A 20,421-nucleotide genomic window follows, 5' to 3' on the forward strand; every position below is an offset into this window, starting at 1 on the left:
CCTCTATGGGTGCAGAAGTTTTGGTTATAGGTCCTCCTTTTTTTAATTATTTATTTTTTGCCATGTTTATGGGATAGTTTTAGTTTCCGATCACGGAGAGTGTTGACAGAGTCGCGACTTCCACTCACACGAACGGACGCCATCTTCCACCCGCCCGTTTCTCCTCATGCCCCTTGCCTTTAGCGTCTCTTGAGATACAATAAATGAGTGGGGGGGGGGGGTCCACAGTGGTTTGGGCTTTCATCTTTAATGTGACAGCTGTGTCTTAATTTTCACCAGAGATAGCCACGCTAAAGTTCTCTGCTCTTCCATTCCTGAATACTATATTTTTGGTTTTTGAATATTCGTTGTAAACAAAACTCCATAAGAATAATCCGTAATAACCATGAGCAGCACATCAACCGTAACAAAAGACTAAAGCTGTCGGGAAAACAAGTGGCATCGACGTATACCGTTCGGGAAAGTGGGGAGGTCGAGTGACGGAAATTTCGGCAAGAAAAGTGAGTAAAAAAATTCTAAACTTTTCCGTATCATTATTATTATTTGGTGCTATTCCTGCATTTACACGTGAAAACAGAGTTAACCTGCTTCTTCTTAATTTATTTAACATTAATTTTTTCCATATAAATTGAAGAAAAAATTAAAAATCCCCAAGTTTTTGAGAGCCGTGGTTAATATACAGTATTTTAAAATTATACGTTGCTTTCATAATATTGTTTGGATTTTTTTTGTAAATAAATTTCAGCTGAGGTAAGGGAAATATTGCAGAAAAATATATGACTTTTTTGAAATTTTTAATGTTACTTACGGCCCATCAATGAAGAGTAAGTGACACGCTGATAGAAGATAATTATTTTTTTCTAAATTTTAAAACATTTTCTAATCAAAAAACAAAACAAATGATTTCAAAAACCTCACTTTAGTTTCTGAAAGTATCGGCAGTGGTTTTCTTTTAATTCTATAACGAGTGATATGCAACGAGTGATACGGTTCCCTCGTAGCTTCCCCTTCACTGCAAAGTTAACCTGAAACGGACTATAGTTTGCAATATTATTAGTTTCTTATCTTTTGCATCATCCTTGTGATAATGATCTTCAACTATATAATCAAATGTTCTTGAAATTTTAGGATCTTCTATCGGATGATCGATGTTGAAAAAAAATTGTACATTAAAAATAACCATTTGATATCTTTTTAAGTGCCCCTTTAGTACTGATGCCCTTTAGAATGACTCGTGCTTATTTTGCTTAATGGTTAATCCGGCCCTGCTTTAATAGGATACTATATATTTATATATTACTTTACATATCTGTAAACGTAGTGCTGCACAAGTCCCAGGTGAAAGGACAGCACTATGGTGACCATAGTGACTAAAAAAATTTGTATTTTCGCCTAAAATTTTCTTTGTGTAGTTACTAAATTGAAGGCTGAGAGCAACACAAAATGTCTGGAATTTACAGCAGCATATCTGCCAACATGACAGAGGGTCACTATGTCCTGGAAATGTCAAAAACACATTATTTTGGACTTTTTTCTTCGGATAAGTTTTTTTTGGCACCTAAAGAATCGTGTTCTGGTGCCTGGATTTTTTTCGATTTGTCCAGCTCTGATATAAACATAGAATAAAAGTGGTCAAAAACGTCTGAATACAACACAAAATTTCCTTTAATTACACAGCGTCTTATCGGATCTCTCAATTGAGACTTTACACTTTATCCCGTGTCTTTGCCGGATCATCTTCTATTGACTTTCAGTTCACACACTCAACATAAAGAAATTCATTGCCCTCTACACTTAGGATGCTCAACCTTTTGGAGTGCCTTTTAGGACCTTACCTTACCCCTCATCCGGGCAATGGCTAAAATTGACAATGGTCGATAGAGCCTTGGCGGTGCACGGAATGAAATGAAATGAAATGCTGTGGACCTCGTCAGTGATGTGTTACTGAATCACGGGTCATTTTTGTGATCCATAAATGTGCCGTTGCCGATTTATAGTGCTCTGCGAATGTGCCGCTGGTCCTTGAAGTGATCTGGAAACGTATGTCGGGCCATTAAATTGATACGGAACTGTACCGCGGTCATTCAAGTGATATAATAATGAGTCACTTAGGTAACACTTGCAAAATTAGGTTTGAAGCCATCACATCAGATAACTCCGGCAGCCACGGGTTGAGCATGTATGCAATGTCTTGAACAAGTAGCAACACAAGACACCATATGTATCCATCAAGTTCTACGAAATCACCCTCCAACGTACAATGGACTCGACGGCATCGCTCTGAAATTCGGATAATTTATGCCTTTGTCCTTAAAGTACGGGTAGATATCCTGGTAAGAAGGTGTTGTTGGCATGTAGAACGGATCGACGAATGACCGTATCCTGTCGACGACGTCCTTGTCGTATTTCTGTCCTGGATCGTGAGCCAGCTGTCGGGCAGGATAACCGAATCTGCGGTAATATATCGGGTGCAAGGCAGCTCCTGGATATGCCACATCTGCGAGTGCTGAAGGCAGTAACAGTAGTAAGGTAGCGGTCCAGTAAACAGACATCGCATTCAACCAAATGGCTGGTACTTGAATGATGAGAGAAAACCTTCAAAATAAGAAGAAAACTCAGTAAGTTTGTGTAAATTTTCCGCAATTTCATTTTTTAACTGTACCCTTTTTTTGCCAATATTTGCAAACTTTTCTGTCAAAATTTGCAACATTTTCTACCGTTAATTTTTTATATTTCCATGTGCTAGGCTTAGATAACTGAATATCGTGAAGATTAGTAGTTCTCAAACTGGGTTAGATATCCCCCCCCCCCAATCTTCGGGATCCGGAAATTTCACCTCCGATACCTCGTAAGTCTAAACAATTTTATGAAGCCAACTCCTCTCTGTTCTCAAATGAGGACGCTGGGAGTTAACGGGTTGAAAACAATGGCCATCTACTAGAACAGTGGCTCTGTAGCTTTTAAAAGCCGGCAGCCCGGTTGATTTTTTTATATTTTCTGTGAGTAGAAGGCCCTGTCACCAGTCCGCAACTAGGCTGAAACAGTTGGGTCTGGTGCCCGCGGATCTGGACCAGAGGGAGGGTGCCGAATTCACCCTTTAACTCAGGGGTTCTTAACATTTTTCAGCAGCGACCCAAAATCAGCAACCCAACAAGATCAGCTTCGCGATCCACAAAACTGTTCGTTTTTCAAAATGGTGAAACCAGTGACGCGAAGATGCATTTGTAACAGGACAGTAAGTTGAATTGCACGACCTATTTCGGAGACCCATGTGAATCAAGTTTTGGTCGTGACCCTTAGTTCCAGAATCCTTGGCTGTAACTGGTTTTGCACGACCCATCTCGAAAGCCAACGTGAATCAAGTTCAAGTTTGGGTCATGACGAATAGCTCAAGAATCCCTGCCTATAAGTATGCGGCCCATCTCTGAAGCCCCTGCGACCCCAAGTTTGGGTCACGATGTATAATTTAAAAATCCCCGCTTTAACTGATCCTTCTACATCACGTGGGCTGCCAAATTGAAATTGCTCGCGTCTGCTGATAAAATACCTAGTTGCGGCCATTCCCGGTCATACACTTGACTAATAGGAAATAAATAGGAACAATGAAACTGAATCACCCATTGCTCAGTTTGACTGATGTCGAAGGGTCCGGTGGTTGAGGAAACACTTTACAAGAGAACCTTGAGAGAAATTCCAAATACCATCGAAGCAATGTGCTCTAATGCTTTTGGTGGCACATCGACGGTGTGATGAGCTGCTTGATACCAAGAAAATCATTACTATAGATCAGGACTGCCCTTAATAGACGCTGGCGGGGCCCACCCGGTGCGAAAATAATAGCAGGGATAAAGACGTCATAGTAATTTCTGGGGTACCCCCACCCCCCGATGGCCCCCACATCTTGGAGTAGGGCCCCTAGGCTGGAATCTTTTGCGGGCCCCTTTATGATGGATTTATAGCGTGAAAAAACAAAAAAATAATGAAAATCATCCCGGGCCCCAGGGCTAGAGCCTTACCAGCCCACCCCTTGTGGGGGCCATGACCCCTCCCCCCCAGCCACAATATTTAATATTCCGTGGAAGAGGGAATCGATATCCAAAAGTCCACTGCTGCAAAATGTACCAGAATGCTGATAAATATCCATGCAGAAAAATATACATCGGACATCATACAAAAAAAAAAAAAAATTAATGAAAATTTAGAGCCATTGAACCAAAGTAAAAATAATTGACAGAGATTCCATCGTTCATGAAAATTCAAAAATGGAAGAAAGAAATTACTTCAGAATCGATGAACATGCAGAGTTCCAGAATTCATAAAGAAAAAAATTCCAGAATTTTGCGGAAATTCAGAATTCATGGAAGAAATAATTCTCAAGTTATTCATTTTTTTTTTTATATGAGAATTGAGAATCCCAAACTTATTTCTTTCTAGATGAAAATGCAGATTTAAAAAAAAAAAAAAAACCTGGAGATATTTTGGGGTTCCGAAAATCCTCATTTGTGTGGAGAGAAACCACTGCATTCGCCTAAAGTGACTGCATGGGTTGCGGTATGCGCCATGTGTGCTGACAAATTGTTCCAAAATTGTAACGTAACGTTCAGTAGTAATCGTTTCTCGCACGAAGAAGGGGCCGATAATGCTTCTGGCGCATACCGCAGCAACCTTAGGCGACTTCACACAAATGAGGATTTTCGGAACCACAAAATCTCCAGTTTTGTTTGTTTTTTCAATTTTAAAAAATTTTAAAAAAAAACTAAATTTTCGAAATTTCTGTACAACATTCTTACAGTTTTGATAATGAACGTACCGTTTACCGCATAATTCTATTGATCTTTGTTGTAGAGATATTTAATTTTGAAATAAGGGCTTATTCGCTGATCACCCTGTATGTATAAAATACATATAATGGCAGAATTCCATAATTGGTGAAAATTCGAAGTTAACAGAATCGATGACAATTCAGACATACCAAAATTCAGAGCTCACAGAATTCATGAAAATTCAGTTTTACAGAATTCATGAAAATTCAGTTTTACAGAATTCATGAAAATTCAGTTTTACAGAATTCATGAAATTCAGAGTCCCAGAAATGAATGAAAACTTGGAATTTATGAAATAAATTATTATTACCACAGGTAATCCGATACAAAGGCATGTATCGGTAAACATCTCTGACCGGAGTCGCTCTGATTCAATGCGTTCTTTCTATGCGAATATAGAGTTGTTTTAATTTTATTGATATCACGAGGGTCCAGTATGTCATAAAGATTGCCCCAGTCTTTATTTCGTCTAAATCGGGCGAGTAGAACCGAAGTTAAGAAGACTTCGCCCAGCAGCTGAATCGTTCGAATGCGTGGCAAGATGGCGGTGACCGTATGTTGATAATCACGATTCTCGCACCAAGCAACTCTAGCATGCTGTCTGGTCCACCGATTGTAATTTTCGGGAGAATAGATAAATTTTGTGATTTCGATTTGATTCCAGATTTAATAATATTATTTTAAAATCTTATCTTTTGTATGAAGAGACAATTGTTTAAGAAACAGAGCAATCCTTGGTTAAGCCGGAGTGATAACGCAACTCTGCAATGAAATTCAGCCGGTTGCGTCGTGTGCTGAGTGATGGTCAACTAAAAAGGAATGTTGACTCAACGAACGAAAAAAGAGATGATGGGTTCAGGGCTAGAGCGATCTTGATGGAGGCTCTGGATTTATCACTGCAATCTCAATTAAATTTTTCCCCCCAACAGACATCGCTTTCAAAGAAGGACATCAAAAATTCAGCGTCACTGTACAAGACCATACTGAAGAGGAACTTTCTCCGAACCATGGATTTAGCCCAGCCCAGTGCAGAGAAAGAGGAATTCCTTTCCGTATTAAGATCTACAGATTCAAGATCAAAGGGATATCTGATTTTAGATGGTACTGAAGCAGGGAATGAAGTAATGAAGCAACCAACTTCTGTGTCAGGCGCAGAACAAGGGGAAACCGGTAGTGAACAACAAGGTGGACCCTACGCGTATGAGGCTGCTAAGACTATATGGACAATGCTGACAGATACGAAGAAAAACGGTAACGCCAAATCACGTAGTCGAATCCCGATGAGTGAAAGAAAGAAACTACAAGGTCTTCTAACAAGAACAATCGATGACATAAGAGACTTATGGGCGTTAATTAGCGTGACACACAAGAGTGTACGAGGGAGGAATCGCTACAGAGTTCCTCTTGATGAACAAGAAATAGTTCTACAACAACTCCAGCTGCTTCTTGAAGAAATAGCGAAGCCATTAGCTGTTACACAACTACCTTCTTGCCAAGCGTTGATTGGTAAAGGCTTGACAAAATGTGATGAAGGACTGTCATCTATAGACTGCCACAAGCACAGCTCACGAGAAGCTTCGCTAATTACAACTTCTACAGTGGATACACAAACTACAACCGACCGAGAGGTAACAGAGGTGCGGAACGAAACAAAGAGAACCTACGTCAACAGGGGATCACAAACGGAAAAAACGGATATAGCAAAGGTTCAGACATCTAGGAAGAAATTCTAGGCTCCAGGGGATAGACAAAATTCGGTAATTGTCAACATGAGCAAAAAGAATCGGAAGATATGTTTCAACCCAATAGTTTCATCGGGTCGTAAATCTCTATTAGACTTTTCTGATCTACCCACTGACGAAGGAAGTGACGTTGCAGCTGAAGTAGAATCTCGAGTGGAAGATCGGTCGCCAAACCTACAGAAAACAGCTACTCAACTTGGAAATCACAAGTGCACCCTCACAACCGGAAATGATGAAAATGAGCGGCTGGATTGGTATGAACGTTCCACGATGGGGCAAGCATGCGAAGTCGATGGACAAACGTTAACTGAGAATAATCTTCAGAATAAAAACAATATGGACAACCCTAAAGATGGACAGTCTTCTGAAATCACTAGTTATAACCTATGTGAGGATGAAAACGCACACTCTGTGATATTGCCGGATGGCCATGCTAATTTAAACATTTCTGCAATAAGATCATCACAAATTTCAAATCTATCATTCTATGAGGAGGACAGTTGGAACGAAGATCAGCAAAAGCAACAAGACGTTTTGCAGTCAGCTCATAGTAACCTGGAAGGTGAAAACTGGAAGAAGGTATGCAGAAAAAATAAACGGCATCCATCAACATCGGAAGACAGCAGTAGTAAAAAAGACAATGGTTATATCTCAATAAAGCTGACGGATTTTACAACTCTCGACACGTGGCCTCCGTTAACAAAGTCCAGTGACACCTCGATAAGGCTAAAACATAAGGTAGAAAATGACAAGGCAAATTACAATCGTAATGACCAAGAACTGCAAGGTACTCAGCAATCGTGGTCACAGGTGGTAGGTGATAAGCCCTTAAAAAAGAAGAGATATGGTTATAAAGTGATGAGTGGTTCTAACAGACCACAAAATTCCATAAATGAATCTACAAACATCACTCGAAAGGATGTATGGTACTCTCGAATAGAGAAAAATCGGAGGATAGGAGCGGTAGACAACCACATCGCAGATAAATGGTCACTACAGCCAACACGGACGAACATTGATTGGCAAGACGATTACAAGCAGAAAAGTGAACGTCAGCATCAATATGATGGAGGGAAAAACTACAAGCATGTCAGGGTTCAGGCAAAAAGACCATTTGGCGGTAGAAGAAACAACAGAGAAGTGCCATCCTTCAATGGATCAAATAAACAATGGTGGTGTAACATACCAGCAGTGCAAGACAATCGCTTCCAGAGGCATAGTGACGGAAGAGCTGGGATTAGATCAGGCTACGAACTCTCAGAGAGAGGAAGATGGTCATCACAGAGTCGTCATACACATGCGAAATGGACTGTTCCCAAGGAAATAGCAAGGGGGGATTATCCCACATGCAAGGGAAGTATAGATATCAACAGGAATCACATACTGGGGACGGCTAGGTGTGATGATGGCGAAGACAGACGCGATAATGCAAGAAAGACGTCAGGCTGTTATTCAAGATTTGGAAGAACACATACCCAGTCATCGAGAGAAATAAACAAAGCAAAAAATAGGTGCATAGACTGCACTCTGATGAACTTGGCCCACGGTTCACAACTGAGAACAGATCATAGAACAGCCGGCAAAGAATGTACAAGCCATTTACTTGTACGGGGTCGCAGCTTGATACACTAGACCAAGAAGAGATGAGTGCTCAAATTGACGTAAACCTATTAGAAGGGGAGGCGCCCTTGCGTCTAATTCAGATTAACATGGACAGATCTAGGAACTGTACTTTTCATTTGGTGACCTATGCAATAGAACACAAGATTGATCTACTGTTGGTGCAGGAGCCGTGGATTCTAAAAGTGCAATTATAGCTTCTTCTTCGCGGGTGCATCCAGCAACTTATCGTATAGGTAAACAACTTGTTGCCATACAGCTTAGCCTTCGACAGAGAGAAATAATCTTGGTGAGTGCCTATGCTTCTCCCTACGAGGGTTTAGACGGGGTACTACAAGAACTAGAAGAAATACATCTATCATCTACTGCTAAAGAGAAGATGTTTGCTACCGATATTAACTGTCATTCGTCATTGTGGGGCTACAAAACTACAGACGCCAGAGGCTGGAAATTACAAGAATTTCTCAGCGGTCACGGCATGTACCTATTTAACGCTGGCCAAACAAAACCTACTTACGAACTTTTTGGTACGAAAGGATGGCCGGATCTCACGTTTACCTCGTCTGAAGAATTATTTGCTCACACAGCCTGGTCAGTAGGAAACGAGGATTCGCACAGCTCGCATCGGTATATTCATTTGGACCTGCATATAGAATGTCAATCTCAACTGCAATGGCGTTATAGGACGACCACACGGAGATTAATCAGGCTCAAGACACACACCAGGCCAATGTTAACCGATTTTGCACATCAGCTGCGTATGACACACACGGAAGAAGACCTCAATGCAACTGTGGACACCTTTATGGAAGTGTTGCAGTCTGCTTGCGTAAATATACTGGGACGTGCTCAAAAACATAACGAAAAACTTCCCAACTGGTGGACACAGGACTTAGCCATTCATAGAAAGAGGGTTCGAGCCTTGGAGAGAAAATTTCTCAAGGCTAAAGGTAAGTTCAAGGGTGAGACCCATACGATTTACAAAAAGGCTAGAGCAGAATATCTAAAGAAGGTTAAGAAAACTAGGAACGACTGCTGGACAAATTTTTGCGCTGCTGAAAATAATCCTTATGGGATCGCATACCGTTCTGTTTTCAAAAGCAAGAGAGTACCGCCTCAAGTTTTGATGATGCAAAGCGGGAGTCACAATTCCACAATCTTGGAAGCGGCGGAGCAGCAACTCGATACGATTTACCCAGATCCTACGGACACAATATCCTTGGTAAAACCAATTAGAACTGGTATCCCAGATGACGAGCAAATTACAGTGGAAGAGATCAGGAGTATTGTCACAAGATTGAAGAATAGAAAAGCACCTGGCTTTGATAATATTAGTGTTCCCATACTGAAGACATTATTCGAAGCCAATGCCGAATCGTTTACTGAAATTCTCAACAGGTTCCTGGAATTATCTCTCTTTCCTAAACATTTTAAAAAGGGGAAGCTCCTGCTATTCCTTAAGAAAGATAAAGACCCACGATTGCTACGGTCATATCGTCCGATTTGCCTACTACCCACTCTAGGTAAGGTCTACGAGAAAGTTGTAGTGCAAAGACTTATGTATCAATTGGAGTGCATGAACTGGCTAAGTCCTCTACAATTTGGATTTCGTGCTGGAGGGTCAGCTGAGAAAGCTATAGATTCACTGTTGCAAGTAATTGTCAGTATGCATCAACAAGGCTATCAGACGGCGATAGTCACGATAGATATTCGTGGAGCCTTCGATTCGCTGCGCCATGAAATAATTATCAATCAACTTCGCCAACTGCCACTTCCTGGAAACCTGACGCGAGTTATTGAGAATATGCTTTCAGACAGATATATAATGATGTCCACAGACGGAGGAATAGCCATGAAAAAGCAGATGAAAGGGTGTCCACAGGGCTCATGCAGCGGCCCCTTGATGTGGTCACTTGTCCTCAACACGCTTTTACAGATTAACTGGGGCCCGCGGGTATATATACAGGCATTTGCCGACGATCTGGTATATGTTATATCCGGCGAAGACCATATAGCAATAACGGATGAAGCACAGACAGTGTTCGGAAAATTGAGCAATTGGCTGGCTAATAATAAACTACAAATGGAAGTAGAAAAAACCCGCTTCTTTTGGCCGCACCCAAAGAAAAAGATGAAACCTAAGATCTACATTGAAGGTATACGAATTCGACCGTCTCAGATAATACGATACCTTGGTGTGTACTTTGATAGTAAATTGAACTTTATGGCGCACATCCAAAAACAGGTCGACAAAGTAAATGGCACACTGCAATTACTGTGCAGATTGGCCGGATCGAAATGGGGAATGCAGCGAGCCTTTCGCAACATCTTATATAAGACTATTGTACAAAGGCAACTTTCATATGGATGCGCCACTTGGTATCAGCACCCAACTCAAAAACAAAAGAGAGCTCTGGATATCGCACAGCGTCCCTTTCTTCTATATGTTACTGGAGCCTACGTTACAACCGCGAACGAAGTTCTGTATGTGGCTACAGGCAACCCAGCTTTGAGTATTTACATGGAGTACGAGGCTCTTAAGACCAGACTGCTACATCTTGAAAAGGACATAATATTGGACGAGCAGAGAATTTCGTCAAACCAATTTGAGCAGCGGCATAAGCAATGGCTGTTTCACCCAAGCAGACATCTCACCAAGTCTCAAATAATGCCATTTGGTATGGATAATATAGATTCCTTGGGCTCTAAGAAAATATTCACTGATGGCTCTAAAACAGAAACGGCTACTGGCTGCGCGTATGTGGTACTAGCGGAAGATGGTTCAATAGAGGAGCAATGGAGTCGAAGGTTAGCTAAAGAGAATAGCGTATTCCAAGCCGAGATTTTTGCGATACTCAATGCTGTTAAACGTGCGGGAGAGATGCTTTGTCCAGTAACAATCTTGACAGATAGCGCATCTGGCCTCCTAGCCATACAAGATCCTCGTTCACCTAACCCTGACGTACGAAGTATTCGTCTTATCCTACGCGCTCACGACAACATAAGGTTAGTCTGGGTCAAAGCGCACGTTGGTATTGCTGGAAATGAAAAAGCGGATCAACTTGCCAAGGAAGCGACAACATTGAAAGACTTGGTTGTTCTACCTTGGCCGAGGAGTCATGCCCGTAATATCTTGAAAGACAGAATGCTTCATCTTTGGCAAGTTGAATGGAACAAGAACTCAACGAAAGACGTCTACAAGATACAACGTCGAGTGGCTTTGCGCAAGTGTGTATGGCCGCGAACAAAAACAATCCTTTTAACTGAGCATGGTCCATTTCCGACATACTTGGAGCGCTTTGGACGATCATCTCACAATGCTTGTAAGTGTGGTGCTACGGGCTCGCTATGGCATTACGTCTGCCAATGTCCACACACATCAGCGTTTCATTTTGGTCAGATGTCACAAAGTCAGATGACGGCATTCAAAAGAAGAATACTAAAAAGTCCGATGAACTTCTCACGCATTCAAAATTTGATTCAATTTTTGGACCGTAACCTATATTTGCTGCACGACAAGATGGGTGGACTACGGAAGAAGCAGGATGAATTTCAGCCTTCCAGACCAGTAAAGCTGATACCAGGGAGAGTCTACAACTTGCGGCCACGTAGGGGTACCGGAAATTCACGAAACTGATACGTCGTTGAACGGTGAATTTATTGGAGAAACTATAAACACTTAACATGTTAACGTTGTGAATCAATGCACCCCATAATCCAGCTAGCCAGCCGATGTAGCTTCGGGAATGATGAAATCTCCTAATTGCCCAGGAGAATTAAGACGTAGGATGCTTATGGAACAGGAATGTGTTCCTAGAATGAGCTAAAACATCTGGGTGTGCGAACATTGGCTGACTTGGACACTTGGACCAGGACATGTGACGCAAACATGACATCGATTCGTCGTTGTACGGCCTACATGACTAGTGACATCCAACGAACGCGGACGGACCGCCACCAACGGAATTTGATTATCGAGTCCGGACGTGCCAAGGACGCTATAATATCAATTTAGATTTCGATTCTTAGATCATGATTTATCATAATTATTCCGTTGATTTATACTCCTGTAATTGGACTTGTTATTCTGTTATACAAATTTATATAGATATATATACATATACATATTTAATAAAATTTCGGATGCACCCATCTTTCGGGAACGCTTTGATATCTCCTTGAGATGGGAAGCGGGGTGTGTCCGGTCCTTCAATGTTCAATATTACCACAGGTATGGGACCCAGTGCGACCGCACTTGTCGCCACACCCCCTAAAAGCGACTCAGCTGCTGTAGATGTTTAGGATTATCAGGCTGCCCGATTGGAAACCATCCATTTACGAAAACATCCTATTTTTATCAATAAGAAAGGTTTATTCTCCTGTATAATTACCCAAGACCACCCGTTTCCGTGCTAATCACCCAACAAGAAATTAGGGAACTCCATCTTTTTTTTCTAACCATCGGAAATTTTCACCTTTTAATATCAGCTTTTTTGTTCATTTTCAGTTGCACAGGGCAGGTGCGAATGTCGAGCCGGTCTTCCGATTAAAAACAAAAACAAGACTCTCCGCAAAGAGCAAACAAATTTTCAACACAATGCTTACATAACATGAAATTTCAAAAACATTTGTCATTTTTCACTTAAAAATATGGAATACAGAAGGCAGCACCAGCATAACACGAAGCAAGCATTACTCTAACAACATAAATACCTCAGAGCTACACGTACACATTCTGACACGCAACGTTTCGTTACAAATTGTCCAGGGGGAAGGTGTACTAGGTGCATGAACAGTGAAGTAGTTATAGCACTTGAGCGGCTTTCAGTGGCATTGACGAGATATCTCGCCTCCTTAAGAACCTTTTATTGAGTGAGCCCCTCTTGGGCCCTCCTTATTGTAATCTCGATAATCAATTAAAAAATAATTTAATAGAAGGATAAAAAGTGATATAAAGTTAACGAACCCAGATACTTTTTGGGAAGTTAATTTCCCAATTGAAACACTTTTCCCCTATACTCCTTAGTTTGCACCTCCTGAAAACCTCCTTCATTAAAAAAGATGTGCCATTTCGAAAAGGGTTTAGTGATTTCTGCTGTGCCGCTGAAGGGGTTAATAATGCCATTGCTAATTTTCTGCAAATTTTTTTTAATATTTTAGTCGTTCAGAACACGTTCCCAAATATTTTCATTGAGGAATTCCCCCCCCCCAATCTTTGACCTTTGAAAACCGGGCACAACCCGCTTTCCACCTGAGAGATATATCGAAGTGTTCCCGAAGGATGGATGTATCCGTAAAATTTTATTGTAAACAATAAAACATCGTCACCTCCACCGAAAATCTTGGTGTCTTCCATGGACCTACTTTTAGTCTAGGACCTAGTAAATCTTAGTGTAGGCCATGGAACCTTATTAACAGCGGCAGAAACTCAGCGAGAATGCTCCAGAACAAAGGAGGACATTCTATCCAGTACCAGTAATGTGTGTGATACGATAGCAATGCCATCTAATGGACTACAAAAGAACTAAAACAACGTTTCATACTCCTATCCAGAGGAGTCATCACATGTAGAATTTCAGTCAAATCATAACAATATCACTACTGCAGTCTACCAACTTTGCAACGGTGCTTTTGGGAGTTTATTTAATAAAAACTTTTATTTTTTTAGAGATTCATTAAAAGATATATATATTAGAATTCTATGCAATGGACCGTTCCCAGGCAACCCCGATTGGGAACTGCTGATCTCCGAAAGATAGTTTGAAACACCAACTCTTTAAGCCTCTAGCATTCTTGTTGGAGACCAAGCTACAATATTTAGATACACTCGCTTCCAAAAATTAAGCACGCGACGGCATATATTATAACATAACGATATCACTTTAACCGTGTCCTTCTGGACTGGACGTTTAATGGAACACAAATACGTGGTACTCGGGTGCATATTCCCTTCAGGTGGAGCTTTCGGCACACAGTACTGGCAAATATTGTCTTACCTAGTGATGCTGCAACAATGGATGTAACAGTGGTGAAAGTCACTCGTGGATTCCGCTTGGGTACTATAGCAACATACCGATCATCCGATGGGGTGGTAACCCTGGTTGACCAGATCCATGTCGCCTGTAAGCTGTTTGACTTGCTTGGGAATTGTTTTCGTAATCGGTATAGTAGCTAAACGGAGTCGACGAGCGACCTCCACAACTGTTACTTCCAAGGTGGATGTATCGCTTGGTAATATGAGCTCATGGTGATATTTGTTACCAATATGTATTATTTTCATAGTAATGTGCATTACATTCATACATTACATTACCTTACCTTCATAAGTTTATGTGCATTCCCAATAGTATAAGAAAGGGGAATTTTTGTAATGTACATAATGTATGCGAGTAATTCAAATGTGTATGCCCAGCACTGTCAACGGAGGCTGTGTTTGATTATTATCGTCGTAATGGAGTCTCTGTGTGTGTGTATATTGTTATATTCCGTGAAAGGAAACGAAACTGCCCAACACTGTGGACGGAGGCTTTGTTTCTTCGTTTTCCGTCACAGTGGAGGCGCTGTATATATATATATATATTGTGTATTAGACCATTCTCGAATCTCTCCCACTTCACCATGCCAGCTTCTCCTTTCTTGCCCACAAGTCTTTTCCACATTTCTTTCGAAATCCCAGGCTGCGGTCTCCGGCCCTGGACGCGAGTGATTCGATACTTGCGGGCAAGGGGGAGCCACCACTATAAAACTTTGCTAACTTTTACTACACAACTCTACCTTTTGAGGTAACGGAAGTAAGGCGCTTTTGCATCAATGTGAGGGTTGTGAGCGGTTCTATCTATCACTTGGATTCTGCTGGTACTGAGTGACGACGGGGCTCCACGTGAAGGCACTGTATGCGCGAGTACCCCGCGTTTGTGTTCTACTAACCGTACAATCTAGAGGGGCAATATTAAAGTAGTGTCGTAATGTTATATAAGCCGTCGCGTGCTTAATTTTTGGAAGCGAGTGTATAACAGTAGTGTTCAAATTAATGAAATTAAGTAACATTGATAAAGAATTAGTTTAAAAGTTTTTTTAATATCATTCGTTTAAGATTACGGCAAAACCTCTCTTTTGCGGTCACCGGTGGGACAAAAGAATTCGTCCGTAAAAGAGGGGTGGCCGTTAATCGGGTTCGAAATGCATACTTTTATTATCCCAGGGGAAATAAGTATTTTGCCGTAAAAGATGGAGGGGTGGCCGCATCTGAGGGGTGTCCGTTAAGAGGGGTTTTACTGTACTTAATATTATATGAAAAGTTCATTACTCATTTATTTACGGTATAAGGAAGAATTAATCCATTAAGAATGGTGTAAATCTTTCATAAAAGGCTTATAAGTTCAATAATCATATTAGTGAGTTTTACCGAACATAGATGGAGCTAACTTCGTCACGTATCTTCAGATATAATTATGAAAACAAATTCGCCGTTTTATGCGTGAGGGAAACATCAGCGAAACCTGAATTAAACTAAACAGCTATATGATTCTTCATCTCTCGGCTGGGATTTGAACTAAAAAAAAACTAATGATTTCGTAAAAAAATCAGAGTCCATAACTCTTCCATACCTAGAATATTGCTATATATTGAATCCCGGTATAACGTCAATACAATTTTTCAATGTTCTAAAGCAGCGTTTCTCAACCTATGGCCCGCGACGATGGCATAGGTGGTCTGCAGGCCGACTTGATAAAAATTATTCACCCGTTGTAATTGATGTTAGTAATATCCATAACGGGTTCAAGTAAAAAATTATATCTTCATACTTATATAGGTTCGCCATACATTATCGAGGAAAATGAAGGAAATTTTTTTTACGATCTTAAATTCGGTATATCGCTAAATTTTGCCAGAAATTGCAATTAATTGCTTTAAATGAAATTTTCTAATTACTGCTAAAATTGCTGAAGGGGGGGGGGGTGTGGAATCAAAGGGTTGCTACAAATCGCATTTAGCAAAAATACATAGTATTTCACGAAAAAAGTATTCAAATGATCTGATGTAGAAAAATACGGTAAACTGGGATCTTAAATAATAATCCTTAAAATACGGGACATCGCCAAGTGTCATCAAGAAAAATCGCCAAAAATAAACACAATCACCGATCGCACTTAAAATTGCGGAAAAAACGTTGAATCTGAACGTTAATGTTTGACATGAAAGGATATAATTTTCGCCATAATTATCATAATATAATTTACATTATGAAAACGCTGTGTGTAGTTATTACGACTTAAAGGTAAAAAAGCCAGTAAAATAATTGAAAGAATTTGACGGACCACTTGTGTCCCGTATTACGGGACTTTCCTGTAATCTTCGTTGTCCCAATTTCTTTTTTTACATATTTGTCTCCCGTTTTCAACGGCACTTATTTGAATTTGTAATAATTACCAAAGTCTCAATATACACACGCAGCGTTTTCATAATATAAATCATCATAATATGATAACTACGGCGAAAATTATGAATGTTCATGCCAACGTTTTTTTTCCGCAATTGTAATTAGGATCAGTGATCATGCCTATTTTTGGCGGTATTTTTGATGACAATTGGCGATATCCCGTATTTTACGGATTATTATTTAAGATCCCGGTTTACCCCGTATTTCTCTACATCAGATCATTTTTTTTTTTTTTTTTCGTGAAATACTGTATACTTTTGTTAAATGCGATTATGTAGCAGCCCTTTGATTCCGCACCCCCTCCCCTCCAGCAATTCTAGCAGTAATTAAAACATTGCATTTAAAGCGAAGAATTGCAATTTAAGATCGCTGAGAGATACGCTGTTTTAAGGAAAAACTCATACTCACCTTTTTTTTTTTATACCTCAAGGACTTGAAGAGAGTTTGCATGAGTTCTTAACCCGTGAACGTCGAAAGGTGAAAGGTTTTTCATGGTTTATCGTCTTGATATACATATTTGGGTCGGAGAAAAGACCAACTTTCCAGATGAAAATAATTGTTTTCTTTTAGTCCATTTCGAGGTCAGTTAACTTCTCGATCAAGGTCAGTGGAACACACAAAACCCGATCCCACCAATTCCTTACTAGTTTTCCAACTTATATACGTCGTCGAGCTCAACTTCTTTACATAGAACGGATGTCCTTTCCTCCCAACTTGGTATTGAAATCAAGGTCTTTCATCTTTCATGTTTTCTACTCTTGAAGCCGGTTTTTTTTTTTTTTTTTTGTATAATTTTTGAGTCCTATACCGTTAAGGGGGAAACTTCAATACAAAAAAAAACGTACGTTATTTCTATGGTAAACAACATTTTACAATCGGACGTAGATAAGTGAAATCGAAACTATTCTTGAGAAATCTTTTCTATATACTGAGATTTGTTCTCGTTATGTTTCGGTCTATTGGCGATATACAGGGTGTCCTGTAAATGATAATGTGGCCCTTTATCCCATCAACAGCCGATCGCAGGGGTATGATTGCAGTTTTAAAAAAAATCTCAAAAGGAGTTCGGAAATAAACCCTATACCAGTTTTGGACTGAAAATACACGATATAAAAAAATATAAATTTTTAAACGGTCCCCCCCCCCCGTGTTCTAACTAAAAAAGTTGTTTCCCCTGTATCTCCTGAGGACAACAGAAGAAAAAAATCATGTTTTTACGTGCAATATTCACTGAGATATTCGAATTGGGGAAAAAAACAGCATTGTATGCGGGAAAACCGTTTTACTCGTATTTAATGCCGTTTTTGGGGCCGTTCAAGTATTACGTAAGCAAATTTTTAGCCATTTTTGACCCCCCCCCCCTGTCAGCAAAATTTCGTCATCAGCTCTGCCCCTCTGAATCTTAACTCATATTTTCATAAAGGGTGGTCGATGACGTAAGCATTATCCAAACACCCCCCCCCTTGTCATCAAAAGTCAGCAAATCGGAACCTCCCCCCCACCCCAATCGATGATGACGTAATAATTGAATGATCCCTTTCCGTTTTTCGAATTCGAATATTGCAATTAGAAAAGATATTTGAATTCAAAAATCGGAGAAAGTTATGAAAGAACAGCAAAAACTAACGAAGAACACGTTCCTTTCTTTCATTTATGCAGTCCTTTCCCAACTTTTCTACAATTTTTGAATTCAAATATCTCAACGAATATTGCACTTAGAAACTTGGATATTTTTTTTTTGCCTCGGGAGATACAAGGCAACAAATTTCTAATTGGAAGTTAGAAAACATGGGGACCGTATGAAAATTTAGATTTTTTTCTGTTACACATTGTATTTTCACTCTCAAAACTGCTACAGGGTAATTTTTGAACGTCTCTTGAACATTTTTTAAATTGAAACTATACCTCTACAATGGACGGTTGATGAGATAAAGATCTCCTTAGGACTTACAGGACACCCTGTATACTAGTGAGATTTGTGCTGGGAGTTTTTTTTATAAAGATTGGTTCGTCATTGAAAATCTGTTGAAGGAAAAGTCAATGATGAGATATTTTTAGAAATCGCATTAACTCTTTAAGCCTTTAATTGGCTATGATTGTGTGAAACATCTATAGTTTGTTTCAGGTTAACTTTGCAGTGAAGAGAAAGGTAGAGAGTGTATTCCTTCGCCGCAAAATATAGTTCTCATACATCGGAGGTTTACGGTGATCCTTTATGCAGAATATTTCAATTTTTTCTATGGTTTTGAAAAAAATACTGAAAAAATATGGTTTTGAACCGATGTTTATTCGTTTAAAATTTTTAAATTAGAAAAAATATTGGTTACTATTATCGAGATCCCACACCAACGGCAACAATATTCTGGCGCGATATCCTAGAAATTTTCTCCGCCAATATCACTGTCGTGCTTTTTTTTGTTACACCCAGTTATATACTGAATATACATACATATTTTACATCGCTATTCGGTTGAATTTTCCATAACGATACAATTTTTCATTCAGTTTTACATGCTGTTATAGGTTTACATCAATACGAATATCCAATCAGTTTTTTTTTCTCCGGAACATAGGCTTCAATGAATTCAGATATTCACTTATAGATAACAGGAAGTGTTTCTCTTCCACGAGAGCGCCAATACTATCTTGAGAGGGTCTCTATGGGTGCAGAAGTTTTGGTTTTAGATCCCCCTTTTTTTTTAATTATTTATTTTTTGCCGTCTTTTCTTGGGAGAGTAGTGGATGCTGAATACCCTATTGCCGATCACGGAGATTGTTGACAGGAGTCGCGTCTCACTCACACAAACGCCATGTTCCACCCAATAGGGCCACCTGTTTCTCCAGATGCTCTTGCTTTTAGTTTCTCTTCAGATAAAATAAGTGAGAGGGGTGGGGGCACAGTTTGTTAGTCTTAGTTTCATGCTTTATGTGACAGTTATATCTCTCTTCATACGCTAAAACGTTCTCTGGCTCTTCCATTCCTGAATACTCGCTGTAAACAAAACTCGATAAGAATCATCCATAATAACCCCATGAGCGGTACATGAACCGTAACAAAAGACTGAAACTGTCGTGAAAACAAGTGTCATCGACGTTATACCGTTCCGGGAAAGGGGGCTGGGTGAGCAACGGAAATTTCGGCAAGAAAAGTGAGTAAAAAATTTCTAAACTTTTCCGTATTATTATTATTATTATTTTGTGCTATTCCTGAATTTTCACGTGAAACAGAATTAATCTGTTCTTAATTTTTTTTTTTTTTGATTGGCTTCAAAAGTTTTATTTAACGTGAATTTTTTTAAATATAAATTGAAGAAAACAATTAGAAATCCCCAAGCTTTTGAGACCCATGGTTAGTATATACAGTATTTTAAAATTATACGTTGCTTTCATATTATTGTTTGGAATTTTTTTTACAAATAAATTTCAGCTAACTAAGGGAAGGGAAATATTGCAGAAAAATATTACCATGTTTTTCGAAATTTTTAGTGTTACTTACGGCACATCAATGAAGAGTAAGTGACGCGCTGATGTAAGATAATTATTTTTCTAAATTTTAAAAAACTCTCTAATCAAAAAAAAAATTATTTCAAAAATCTCACTTTAATTTCTGAAAATATCGGCAGTGGTTTTTTTTTTAATTCTATGGTTATTACTAATTTACTGTGCAATTTTTTTACACTCGTTACGTTACACCTAAAAAAACATTTTTCTCAGTGAGATTGGCGAGAATCGGCCATACCTTACCAGGCCGCGCATCGATACATTGGTTAAGAGGCTTTCGTTCCCATAGCAACGA

General features: G+C 39.6%; 1 protein-coding gene across 1 annotated transcript; it reads right to left on the bottom strand.

Moving 5' to 3' along the window:
- Window positions 1-1,647: 1,647 nt before the first annotated feature.
- Window positions 1,648-17,260, bottom strand: LOC149080767 (uncharacterized). Its single transcript, XM_089237289.1, has 2 exons — window positions 17,034-17,260; window positions 1,648-2,595 (listed from the first exon to the last, which is right to left on the bottom strand). Exon 2 carries the CDS (start codon window positions 2,550-2,552, stop codon window positions 2,244-2,246), a length of 309 nt encoding a protein of 102 aa, XP_089093415.1. The 5' UTR covers window positions 2,553-2,595; window positions 17,034-17,260; the 3' UTR covers window positions 1,648-2,243.
- Between the last annotated feature and the right edge of the window lie 3,161 nt (window positions 17,261-20,421).

The sequence above is a fragment of the Pholcus phalangioides genome, unplaced genomic scaffold (assembly GCF_987345545.1).
Source record: "Pholcus phalangioides strain wild (caught in Gottingen) unplaced genomic scaffold, Ppha-v1.0 ptg000010l_1, whole genome shotgun sequence".
Classification (NCBI taxonomy): Eukaryota; Metazoa; Arthropoda; class Arachnida; order Araneae; family Pholcidae; genus Pholcus; species Pholcus phalangioides.